At 46.0% G+C, this 12,962-nt stretch overlaps 2 protein-coding genes across 3 annotated transcripts in view; one reads left to right on the forward strand and one right to left on the reverse strand.

Moving 5' to 3' along the window:
* Nucleotides 1-7,070, forward strand: part of LOC307239250 (cyclic AMP-responsive element-binding protein 5-like) — a 25,519-nt gene extending 18,449 nt beyond the window's left edge. For both annotated transcript variants that reach the window (XM_080012592.1, XM_080012591.1), the window contains exons 8-11: nucleotides 1,535-1,894; nucleotides 2,415-2,684; nucleotides 3,613-3,721; nucleotides 5,389-7,070. In XM_080012592.1, the coding sequence (XP_079868718.1) occupies nucleotides 1,535-1,894; nucleotides 2,415-2,684; nucleotides 3,613-3,721; nucleotides 5,389-5,528 (879 nt within the window). In that variant the 3' untranslated portion in view covers nucleotides 5,529-7,070. The remainder of the gene's footprint in view (nucleotides 1-1,534; nucleotides 1,895-2,414; nucleotides 2,685-3,612; nucleotides 3,722-5,388) is intronic.
* Nucleotides 7,071-7,925: 855 nt separating this feature from the next.
* Nucleotides 7,926-11,189, reverse strand: tril (TLR4 interactor with leucine-rich repeats). The gene has a single exon (XM_080014345.1). It carries the CDS (start codon nucleotides 11,050-11,052, stop codon nucleotides 8,530-8,532), a length of 2,523 nt encoding a protein of 840 aa, XP_079870471.1. The 5' UTR covers nucleotides 11,053-11,189; the 3' UTR covers nucleotides 7,926-8,529.
* Nucleotides 11,190-12,962: the final 1,773 nt, after the last annotated feature.

Genomic DNA, 12,962 nt, shown 5'->3' on the forward strand with positions numbered 1-12,962 from the left:
CCTCCACGTCTCCCCCTCGTGCTAAGTGTGGGAGAAAGGTGAGCCGGGTTGGATTTAGCCCCTGCAGTCTGTTTAGTCAGATGATACGAGGGGAATGACAAAGTGTGAAGCTTTCGAGCTGCGGAGCTCGACATTTATCTCCCGCTTGCGGATCACGTAATGATGATGATGATGATGATGATGATGGTGATGACGATGATGGCGCGCCGCCTTATTCCGCAGGACTCGAGCTGTACGCACACACATCAGGACATAGAAGGGATCCAGGAATGCTAGAGGCCGATAAGGCTAAAACTGTTAGGTCAGAAGCTTGAGTCTGGTTTCCGTGTGGGATGAGGTTTGAAAACGATCAATCGATTGCTCTGATATCTACCCAATAACTTCTTGTTGTGTCGCAGTCTTGCTACAGAGTACATTAAGAGTCATTCTAAAGCCGCCGTATATCTTATTGCTTGCCCTTATATGGTCAAAGCCAGCAGAGACTTTCTGAACGCGGTGGTAGGTCAATTTGTTGAGGTGAAAAGTATACGCTCTTGGAGCAGGACCCTCCTATAACCTCGTTCTCGGCTCATAGGCACTGAAAAGCCATCCAAGTTCCTAGGGTTTGACTTGAAATGTTCCCTCTAAAACAGTCTTATAGTCTTAAATGGTAAATGTTTTTTCGGGCTATTTTTATGATATTCACATGATATGACATTCCACGTTCATGATGCACCCCTTAGACTGATCCACCACGGTGTAGGTCTGTCAGACATTTTTGTATCCATTTGTAAATAATTGTGTTTTTTTAATCATTAACTGATGTGTCTTTATGTTGTTTTTCATTGTTTTTGGATTAGTATTAGTCTTATTATCGAGCCGGTATTTCACCTGGTAAAGTCAAATGCTTTTTAAGATCGGTGCAAATTAGAATTGGATTTGGTGCCATTCCAGATCGAATTCAAATAACCAGTTTTTTCCACAGTTCTGTTGAAGCAATTAGAAACAACTATCTAGAACTATACAGAGTGTAGAATATTGTACTTTTTTGAGTCTTCCTGCCAGTAGTTTAACCTCATATAGATCGTTTTTACCTATCTTTAACTGAAGTGGTTTTGTTACGGTATTGCATTTGGACAAACAGTGTGTGCATTTAACTTTTTAACACTATATATACTATACATATATAAAACAGAAGTTATAGTAAATATACTGATATATATAGTAGAACAGCGCTGGGACTTCTTACTATGTATGTTGCTTGTGTCACAACCCGGCTCAATGGAAGGGTGTACGCGTGGTTTGAATTAAAGAATATTTATCAATCGAGCTTTGAACAATTCCATTCAGGTAACCAGACAACGTGGACGGATGAACGGGTTGTGTTGAAATGAGGGTCAAAGAGGGTCGAGGGTCTTCACACGTGGCAATACTTTTATTTGCTGATCCTGATTGAACTACTGGTATACTGTGTAACTACCCTTCCTGTGCTAATGGGAAATTGGTCATATGGGGTTTTTGAAACAAAACAAATTCTCATTTTCTGGTCTGGCAGAGATCCAAGCAGACCGTGAACCACCACCACCCACAGCACCACCCTGGGCTGACCGGTGGCGGCGGCGGCGGCGGCGGCGTAACGTCCATCGGCCATATGATGGAGATGATGTCCCAGCGGCAGCAGGCGCCGCCCCCGCCGCTGCAGCACCACCAGCACCACCAGCCCCACCACCACCACCCGGCCCAGCCCCTCGCCTACCAGCCGCGGTGCCACGCCCCGCCCCTGCAGCACCCGACCAATGCACACAGCCACCCGCTTCACCCGGGAAACGCGCCCCACCCCCAGGCCCACCAGTCGCCGCCACCACACCTCCAACACGGCTCCCCTCACGTGCCCCCGCTCTCTGTCCCAGCACAGGTAAGTCAGTATTTAGGAATCTGTTTATTTGGCCAAGTGCATTTTCATGTACAAGGAATTTGTCTGGGTAAGGATTGGTGATTTATTCAGAGAGAGGAGTAGCATAGAAATGGACATGGAAGGATGAGGGATGAGTCGGTCCAAATGATCACTTATTACAATGTTATTACTAAGTTATTATAATATTAATTCTATTCTGAAATTATTCCAATTTCATTGAGTGTTGCATTTCAGATGTTATTGCAACTTTGGTTTTATTTTATTCTATGATGTGTGCAGGAAATCCATCATTCAAGATAATGCACACGTCATCATCCCAAGTCATACTTAAATAATAAATAAAATAAAAATAATGCACAATCATAAGTCGAGCCAGTTAGTAAATATATGCAGACAGACAGGGAAACGGACGGACAGAGAGAAAACTGTGAAAAAATAAAGTTGTGATTTGTCAGTTGGTTTTCCCGTCCCGACAGTTTGCTGTCACTGAGGGCATTGATGTGTATTTGTGTGTCTCCAGGTGTCTCCACTGGGGTGTCAGATGCAGTCGCCCCAGCCGTCTCTTCCAGTGCCACTGGGCGGGAGCTGTGGTGGTGGTGGTGGCGGTGGCGGCGGTGGTGGCGGGGGCCGCCGCAGGAGGACGGCGGAGCAGGATCCCGACGAGCGGCGGCAGAAGTTCCTGGAACGCAACCGAGCGGCCGCCACGCGCTGCCGCCAGAAGAGGAAAGTGTGGGTGTCGTCGCTGGAGAAGAAGGCAGAGGAGCTGACGCACACAAACCTGCAACTACAGGTACACGCACACACACACACACACACACACACACACATAGGCGTTATATATAGGGGTTATTCCAAGGAATGGGACAGGGTGGAGAAGTTATCAAACATTATAAAATAGAAAATGATCAGTACTGAACAACATAAGAATTAACCAGCTTTTGAATTGATCTAATCCGAAAGTTTAAATGATGTCACTTCCTCTTAAAGAAACAGTACATTAATTCATAGTATGAAGAAGTTAGTGTGACAGGGAGACAACATTTTGTGGTTTTACAACCTCTGTCTCAGTAGTATTTTGCTCTGCAGAATGCGTCTGGCCACCCTTCCATTCAAACAGATTTCCACCCGACCTTGCCAGAGTAGAGCCAATCACAACCGTTTATCTAACATGGGCGGGTTTGATACGATGATGATTTAGAGGAGAGCTGTTGAGGCACCTTACCAAGATGGCTGCTGCTCATGTGCAACGGGCTGTTGAATCTGGTATATCCAGTATTAAACAAACTGGGCCTATTATTTTCTCTAAAAAGCCTGTGTTGAAAAGAAAGACGTGTTTGTGGTACTTCCGACAGGATTTGGTAAAAGTTTAATTTACCAACTCACTTGCTCAGGACTACGTCACGCGCTTCGTTGCTCTGATTGGTTGTAGGTCTATCCGATTGCGTCCAGAGACATTTTGGTCTGCGACCGCTGGTAACGCCCCTTGGAAATAAAAAATGAACAGAGAGATACCAGACTGATACGCATTTGCAAATTGGTCTGGTGATGCCAGGCTACTATTTATTAACATTTTAGATGAAAATTAAAAAATCAAAAATATATATATTTGGTAAACATAATAAAAAGATTACTACATTAAATGTTGTGGACCCACATATGAAAAAAGATGTACACACATGTACAGCCACACACACTCACACTCTCGCCCCCTGTTTCAGAACGAGGTGACGTCGCTCAAATCGGAGGTGGGCCAACTCAAGCAGATTCTTTTGACTCACAAGGACTGTCCTGTGACCGCCCGGCAGAGGGAGGCTCAGGGGTACCCCAGTGAGTAACACCGCTCCACCCCCACCCCACTCCTCCACCCTTTTCCCAGAAGCCTCAGCAGCTTTTCCCTGGTGCCAGCCATTTATCAACTCCCGCAAACTGCTGAGGATGGGTTTTGTGCCGTCCTACCCCGTAACCCAGACCCTGTCCCTTATGGGGATCATGGATCTGACGGACCAGGATTATCCCGCGGTCGTAAATTGTCCCGTACGCACAAAACAGTACGCACCTTAAAAATACTCAGTGACTTCATGCCGCTCCTTGGGGCTTTTAAAGTACAAGTGCAATTACAAGTTCCCCTTTCCCTCCCAGAGCCATCATCTTTGAACGACTGATGTAAAAGCAAACGGGGGAACCCATTTGCCGTTTCAAATGAAATTGATTTCTTTCTTTTATATCCGCAGTAGTTATTTTGCCTGGTTGAACTCTAGCACGGAACCAAAACGGAACACACAGCCCAGACTTATTATCAAAAATTTAAAAAAATTAACACGTCGTGAAAGACAACTAAAAAAAAAAACCTCATCTGCACCTTGAGGCTCAGCCAGAAACATCTGTTCAAGCTCTCAGTGTTTAATCAAGTGTCACATTAATATATTTCTATTTTTGTTTGTATATTTTACCTGAATGTACAGTATTCATGTGTCCAAATAAAAAGAGATATTTTTCTTTAATCCACGCGCAGTCGTGAGTTTTTTGTTCATTTGTCACATTTTTCCCTGATTAACTGGTGGTAAATATCCATCTCATGAAAGAGGCTGGGTACAGGTCAGCGGTTGACAGCCGTTTTTCTGCCACGGTACATTTTCTACAATTAAATAATCCAACGGCACATCACCATCCCATTAACCATAAAAATAATTCACAAACACATAGAACTGTGCTTATTAGTATGGCCGACTCATAGTTTTCACATCGAGTGTAAAGCTTGCTTCACACCGAATCCGTATACGTTTCTGACAGTCGGAGCCTCAACCCTTGTGGTCATCGGATAAACTTCTGGGTTTCGCATCCCAAAATATGTCAGGGAAAATGGGAGAACTTGTTTTTTCCAGTACAACAGTGAGTCGTTGCTCAGCTGGACATTTATTATGTTCCATGAATGAGAGTTTAAAACTCCCTTGATATAGTGTTTGCGAAGTGCAAAAAAGAAAAACAGTACACGCAATTCACTTATATAAAACAAGATGTATTACTAGTGAATATGGTGACATCCAACATTAATAATAATTAATGTTAATAACGTGATTTTCTTTTCTACATCACTTATTTACTTTGTTTTCAGCTCAATTCCAACTAAAAACGAACAACTTCACTTCTGGTAGTAGTGTCGAAGCGCATCCTGGACGTGGAAATTTGGCACCGCAGAGTATCACAGCAGAGGATCCGATTCGTAGGAATGAACGGACCTCCAGTTTGTTCTTGTCGTTTGTTGTATTGGGTGTGAAGCAAGCTTAACACTTGAGCTTATTGTGATGAACACGGAGTTAGTGCAGCCTTGCAATTTTGATCTTGCAACGCAGGAGCCAATTTACTTCTTTTTTTGTTGCATAAAAATAAATTCACGGGCAAACTAGGTTCTGGAAAATACTGCCATGGGTAATACACATCACGGAGTAACACTTCCGAGTCCACAGGCCGTGATTGACAGCTGTCTCTGTGTCCAGATCTAGGGATGAGCCCGGCCAGAAGTCCCGTCCCTTTATGCCCCGGCTCTCACGCACTGCAGGCCGTTCAGCACAACAGCATCTCCACCTCTTCCGGTGTGGGAGGAGAGGCGGGGCAGCAGCGCCGCTCCGGACACTAACGCTCACCCAGGGAAAGGGAAGAGAACTTTTTTCTCTTTTTTTTTTTCCGCTCAAACAAGTGTAACACCTGATGTCAGGGGAGCCGCATCCTGAGCCATGGGTACGATCTTTTTTTTTTTTTTTTTTTTATTTCCTGTCGTCTGTAATACCTTGCACTATCTTGTCAAAACGAGTATGTAACATTATGAAGATTTCTCTCCTTCTTTTTGTCTCTTGAAAGTGTGACTGATATTGCACGTTAGGCCTAATTTTGACAGCCAGAGGCAGACCAGAATGTAAAAAAAGAAAATGTTATTATTATTATTATTATTATTATTGTTATTATTATTATTATTATTATTATTATTATTATTATTATAAGGGGTCCAGTCCTGTGGGCTGGAACCCCATTGTTATTATACAGATTTTTATTATTATAATTCTCCTTGGCATTTTTTTTGGCTAAAAGTAAAGTCCGGAACACGACAATGGCTGGACCCACAGACATGGTTGAGGTCTGGCCAGAACAGGGATGTCACAGACATCTCGTGGTAAAGGTTTCATCCATTTTGATCTACATTCAGAGCAGGTATTTGTGTAAGAGACTGAATTGCCGATACGTCAAGGTTCTAAAACTTCCTGTAGGCTGGTGGAGCGAGATGAGTTTGTGGAGTCGGCACTTTGTGACATCATCATCCGAAGTTATACAAGTCCAAGCTTCATCTCTCGGAACTCATTCGCATCCAGCCACTTAAAGTTCAAGTTCAAGTTCAACAGATTATTTGTCACATACATATACATACGGTCATACATATATGCAGTGAAATATCTGGTAACACATAGACAGTCAACTTGAGCCAATGCCGCGTTTAAAGGAAAATCTGAAAACTTTAACTCACGCTGCGGTTTACAAAACCTGAAAACTTGCTTGGATTTTTTATTTGTAATCGTCTTGGCCTTTTTTCTGGCAAATTTTGGAATTCCTTGATTAGTTTGTGAAGCGAGGCGCATTGTGACATCATGAATCATTGTTATACAAGTCTGGTTTCCGTCTCTGGGTGATCGTTTGCATTCAGGGGGTTGCGCTGTGTAGACCGCATAGGGGTTGCTCCGCGAGACGAGCAACCAGGGGACAACAGACCGAGGGAGCCGATGCAGCATTCAATGTCAACTTGGAAGATAGTGCTGCTACCTAACACGACTAAACTGGACCCTGTGTATTGCTGCCTGCAGCTATATTTATTATTATTATTTATAATAATAATGATGGTGATGATAATAATAATAACTAATACGACTCAATTTGGTGGGAAGAAAACAAATAGTATTTTCTTTTTATCAGGATTGTTTTCTAATCTTTGTAATGTATCTTTGATACCTAATGGTAACAGTATCTCCCTTTTTAGGCACTTTTGATATATTTTTCATACATCTGTGTTTTCATTGTGACCGCTCGTAGCGAAGTCAAAACTGCAACTTGTTTGTCAAATACTTCTATTTAGGGTTTATGTTTTGTACTGTACAGATATTGACAATCGCTGTAAATCCAATACTGAAATTAAAGTGACATATTCTTGGTATCACATTGTGTATTATTTTATTAAAAATATATATTTTAGGTTATTTATATTATACTGTATATATATATATATATACATATATATACACACACATATATATATATATATAATTTTATATTTTTTTATTTTATTTTTTTAGAATGACTTCAACTGTGTTTTAATTTTACTTGATTGACAAGCCACTGGAATCTCAAATCGCTTTAACAGTCTATAGGACATCGACTGTGTGTTAAAACGGCCTAGTCTGCCATCTGGTGTCTGGTTTTTGTCAGTAGCTTACGTTTTTTTTTTTGTACTGCAGTGATGTGGACAGCAAGCCCACAACTTACATCACACTGAGAGAACTTCACATTGATGAGCCATGGTAAAATGTAGTAGTGTTTTCCAGTTTGGGATTATTCTGGGACGCTGCAGTCCTTTGTGTCTGACCGCAGCGTCTGACCACAGTACAGCAACAGTATTTAACGGGGCCTTATTCATCCACGCTGAAAAGACGGTAAAGCCATACCAGGTCCATTAATGTCTGAACCTGCCAGGCTATCTGCAATGTCTGGTGTTATGGTAACACTTTGCCTTGGCTCTGTCACACAGCTGTGTGTGTGTGTGTGTGGGGGGGGGGGGGGGGGGGGGGGGGTAGAGAATGATTTAGGTTACGTGTAGGAGATACTCCACCCTGTCTATTCAAACAAAGGGCCTGCTAAACTATTGCCAGACTACATATTGCCATGTGCATACTGTATACGCACAAACCCTGGAAATATTTACACTAAATCATCGGTATTACAACATCACAAGTCACTTCAAAGACAGACAGGCACCAGTCACATTGATAGGGATTTTTACTTCTTAGAGCACAAAATAATACAATGTTCCGTATAAAAAAGTCCAACAAAAATAATAAATGTCATACAAAAACAAGTATGTTTCTGCTAGCCAGCAGCTACATACAGTATAGTACAAACCCATATGAGGAGGCGTTATGATGCCGTTTAAGTTCAATATAGCACCGTAGTCGAAATCAGTGAACAATCATACACGCAGACATTCTAGCACTCACACCAAAGTCCCACATTTAGAACCAACTGCAGGTGCCAGGAAGTAAAGTGTGATGAAGAGGAAAGGCAATGGGTAGGAAGAGGAAGCTGAGGTGTCCGGCGAGGGGAAGAGCTCCACGTTTCCCTTTGACCCAGCCATGGTGACTGTGTGATTGTCACATGAAACAACCACGGCCTGACGCACAGAGAAACAACTTTGTGCAGTTTTGTTCATTGCCAGAAGCACACCCATGTCTATTGCATCGAAACTGGAAGGTGTCAGTTGATGGAGAATGTCTATGGAGAATAACACAACAAAAGGATAGAAAATCCATTTCCCGACTGGTCTGCACACGTCCTGCGACAGTACAGTGTTTGCCTGTGTGGGGGTTAGTGTTCTTTGGGTTCTAGTCAGAGAATCTCTGCATGTCGCTGTCTCGGCGAGCTGTGCTGTTGTCAAAGAACCGGTCGCAGGGGAACTCAATGAGGTCCCCCTCCTCCAGCGTCCCAAGCCGCGGGGGGCGACTGCTCTGGTAGCTGGTGAAGTCAGTGGACACCGCTGCGGTGGCCATGGCAGGTCGGTACGGTCTGCGGGCGGAGTACATGTGTCGCACGTGCACCGCCGTCTTCCTCTTCTGCAACCGCCGCCGCAGGCCCCTCCCCAGCCAGGCCACGCCAATCACCAGCAGGAGCACCATGTTCCCCGCCAGCATCGCCACCGTCACCAGCTGCAGGTCAGAGGTCAGCCTGCCGCCCCAGCCCACCCCTTCTGGGAGGGTGACCAGTCCGGCACAGTGGTCCCTGGGCGCCACTTGACACACGGATCCCCCCACCACCCCTTCCACGCACACCATATAGGTCACGTCGGAACTGAGTTCACGGAGGGTCATCGAGCTAGCGACACCGTGAGCATAAACGAATCGGGGGAAACGATCTGGCGTGCCGAACCTGTCGAACAGGACCCTGTAGTGAATCTCCTCTAGGCCCGGTCCCACGCCAGGCGTGTGCCGGTGGTGGTCCCTGGTGGTCCAGTGGACCGTCACAGTGGAGGAGGTGACTTGGTCCACAGAAACATTGGTGATAAAGTGCCGGTTGAACAGGCAGGGGTCAGTAATCACAGGTAGAGCCTGACCTGCTCTCAGGAGATCAAACCTCTCACCTGATTGGGCGGGAGCGGAAGTGGTCGGCTCTGTGATTGCAGTGCTTGAGTATCGATCATTATTCTCTCTGTAACCAGTGGTTGCAGATATAAAATTGTGTGGCAGTTCTGTTCTTGACTTGGCGTTGGATCTACGACTGTCTTTAGGGCGTTTCCCTGGTGCCCGGGACCTCGGGTTGTCTGACACCTTCTTTGGTCTCTTTTTTTCCGCCGAGGGAGGGATTGGAGTAACTTCCGCCACCTCCGCAACCTCCAGACTCCCTTGGTCCCCCTTCTCTCCGTCTCTCTTTGTCTTCTCTCCTTCTCTCCTGGTCAATTCATCCCTGTTTCCCTGCACTAAGGCTAAGCTTTGATTAACCTCACTGCTCCTCCTCGCTCCTTTCCTCCCATGTCCCTCTCCATCTTTCCTCTCTAGCTCCTCCAGGTGCATCTCATCTCCCTCTGCTCTACCCATGTGGACCAGCGTCCTCTCCAGGACCTCCCCTCCTCTGCTTTCCTCAGGCCCGGCCTGGCTTTCACACAACTGGGTCCAATTCCCAATTGTCAGCAGCTGAGAGCTGTTTACATAGTCCAGATATTTTCCCCTCAAAGGAGCCGGGTGATGGCACTGAACAAACACAGTCAATAATTTGCCCTGAGAATGAGCGGACGTCATCCACCTTTTCAGCTCCTCCAAGCGACAGTCGCATGTCCAGTTGTTGCCATGGAGATCCAGGTCGTAAAGGATGCTGTTGAAGGCAAAAATGTCCCCGGAAAGACTGGTGAGCCTGTTCTCTTTCAGCTTCAGAGTCCGAAGATGTTGAAGTTGTGAGAAGGCCAAAGGATCCACGTGAGAGATCTGGTTGCGACTGAAGTCCAGCTCCTCTATGCGCTCCAGAGGGTCGAGGAGACCGGAGGGGATTTCCACCAACGCGTTGCCATCGATCAGAAGTTCCCTCAGGCTGGTCAGACCCTTTAAAGCCCCGTCGTCCAGACGGGAGATGTGATTGTTGCTGAGGGACAGTTTGGACAGCTTTTTCAGATTCTGGAAAACGTGACTCCCAATGTTTTGAATTTCATTGTCAGAAAGCAAGAGGGTCGTCAAGGCTTTGAGTTGAGAAAAAGTGAAAACATTGCGCACGGACGACTGCTTGTTATGGGCGAGGTTTAGGAAGCGCAAATTGGCGAGTTTGGAGAAGGCATTTCTGTGAATGTGCTGCAGCTGGTTCTGTTCCAGATGTAGGTAATGTAGATTAGTCAAGCACTTGAAAACGGAGTCTTGCAACAGTTCAATGGCGTTTCCATCCAATCGCAGTTTGACGAGGCTGTCCAAGTTGGCAAAGAGTTCAGGGGTGATTTTCTTCATCCCATTGTTATTGGTGTACAGAATAGTTAATTTCTTCAGGGGTTGTAGAGTCCCGGGAGGTATTGCCGATAACAGATTATGTCCCACGTACAGCTCCTCCAGTGTTGACAATTTCTCAAAAGCCTTGGGGTGAATGCTCTGTATTTGGTTGTATTGCAGATTCAACCTCATGAGGTTACTGTACCGTGTGAAGTCGAAAGCGGAGATGTTGGTGATGAAGTTCCCGCCGAGGCTGAGGACCAGCACCTCCTCGGGGGCTCCCGGGGAGACCTTCGGAGGAGCGCGCAGTCCCCGGTTGGCGCACAGGAGGTGTTGGACATGCTGGCAGTCGCAGCGTTCGGGACAAAAGCTCCTCTCCGGCGAAGAGCAGAGGAACCCCGCGGGGCACCACAGGAGACAGCATAGGAAAAACGCGGCGTTATCCATTCCCGAAGCCTGTCTGTCTGAGGTCCGAGTCTCAGTCACCCTCCTCCATCCATCATCCTCCGGCTGTTATGGAAAGGTGTTGGCTTCACTGGCGCTTAACGGGGGTTTTCAACGCCACAGTATTGATTTGTGCAGCGCGCTCCGACGCAGCCTCACGAAGCGCTCACCACCCCGATGTGCCTCCTCCACCCCCCCCCCCCCCCCCCCCCCCCACACACACACACACAGACACAGACACACACACACACACACACACCCCCAAGTGGTCATCTACCGCAAATTACACACCATCCGCAAAAAAAAAAAAGGATCAGGCGCACTGACGAGAGAGAGAGAGAGCGAGAGAGAGACCCTCCCTCGCAAGTTCGGGTTGCTGCCAAAACCAGATGTGGCCAACTCTTTACGCACGGGATCAAGAACTTTGCGCGCACACACAGACACACACTCTGCGCGCGCGTGAGTGTGTATGTATGTAACACACTGACAGAGTATGTCTCAAAAACTATTAGAGAGAGGGAGGGAGAGGGAGAGAGAGAGTGTGTGTGTGTGTGTGTGTGTGTGTGGTGTGTGTGTGTGTGTGTGTGTGTGTGTGTGTGTGTGTGTGTGTGTGTGTGTGTGTGTGTGTGTGTGCGTGTTGATAAACGTGCACGGCCAAACCCTTTGACCGAGTTTTCTGCGCGCCCCCGCAGCAGTCACCGGGCGGGGGTCTTTTTTGGACCCGGTCCTGGGTATGGACTAGCAGACGGGAAGATTTCCTTCCCCAAGGGGTCCCAGGGGACACGCTCCAAATCCATGCGCTCTCAGCGCCAAAGCGCACGGATGGAGCATGATTTTACTTATAAGAAGAAAATATATTGCTCTTTTACTTGACGATTATTGAAACTATCTTTTAAATTATTATATCAAAAATAGATCATTGTATTCATTTTGATTGTTGTTGTTGTTATTCTTCTTCTTCTTCTTCTTATTATTATTATTATTATTATTATGAGTATTATTATTATTATGAAGGCAGACGAATTCTGTTTTGATTGTCTCTCATTAACGCGCAATTTCTCGGGGAGGGTCACAAAGAACTACACGCTCACACACACATGGTTCCCATTTGGACACGAGGAATCCACATCGTGACGTGCGTGTCTGTTAATTGGCTTCTTGCGAGGTGCCAGATCTTTCGTAAAAAAAAAAAAACAGCCAAAAAAAAAAAAAAACAGGAGGTAAAAGTCACAGGAAAAAACGCAAGAAATAAAACGAATGTATTTTTTGTGCGGCGGGGCATGCGGAGCTTACACTAAAGTTTGCAGAAGGGTCCTGTTGACTTTAGTGCTTGCGCAAATGCTGCCAGGACATCTGGACATTTATCACACACGAGGTGGAACGCTTCAGCCCCTGACACATGCGCGCACGTATAGTCGCATGCACAGCGCAGACGCGTGCGTGGACTCATGCGTAAAGACACTCATTTTTATTTTATTTTTTTATTATTATTATTTTTTTTTACCGCACTTGAGAGACGAGTGATGCAATGTTTTCCAAGTGCATTGCTCACGGGTGACTATCCTAGCTGGAGACTCTCTCTGCTGCCAGCACAGAGAGGGAGAGTGACCGGTATATTCTCATGCAGACACCACAGCCACAGCCACAGCTACAGCCACAGCCAGGCACTAGGCCTAGTTTTCGGCAGGAGTGTGTGAATGTGTGTGTGCATGTAACCACGTGTGTGAAATGCAGACCGGTTGGGGACCCCCCCCCCACCCCTCTCCGTCTCCTGGGGGGGTCATTTCCTTCTCCACCTCTCTGACCACCTCGCTAGTTTCACCCCCCCAGCTCTCTCTCCCTCTGTATCTGGTCCCGATCGCAGAACACACATTTCGAGAGGGTTCTTGTCTTGTCTCAGGATTTCTATCTAT

Source organism: Zeus faber (genome assembly GCF_960531495.2).
Source record: "Zeus faber genome assembly, chromosome: 1".
NCBI classification, from domain to species: domain Eukaryota; kingdom Metazoa; phylum Chordata; class Actinopteri; order Zeiformes; family Zeidae; genus Zeus; species Zeus faber.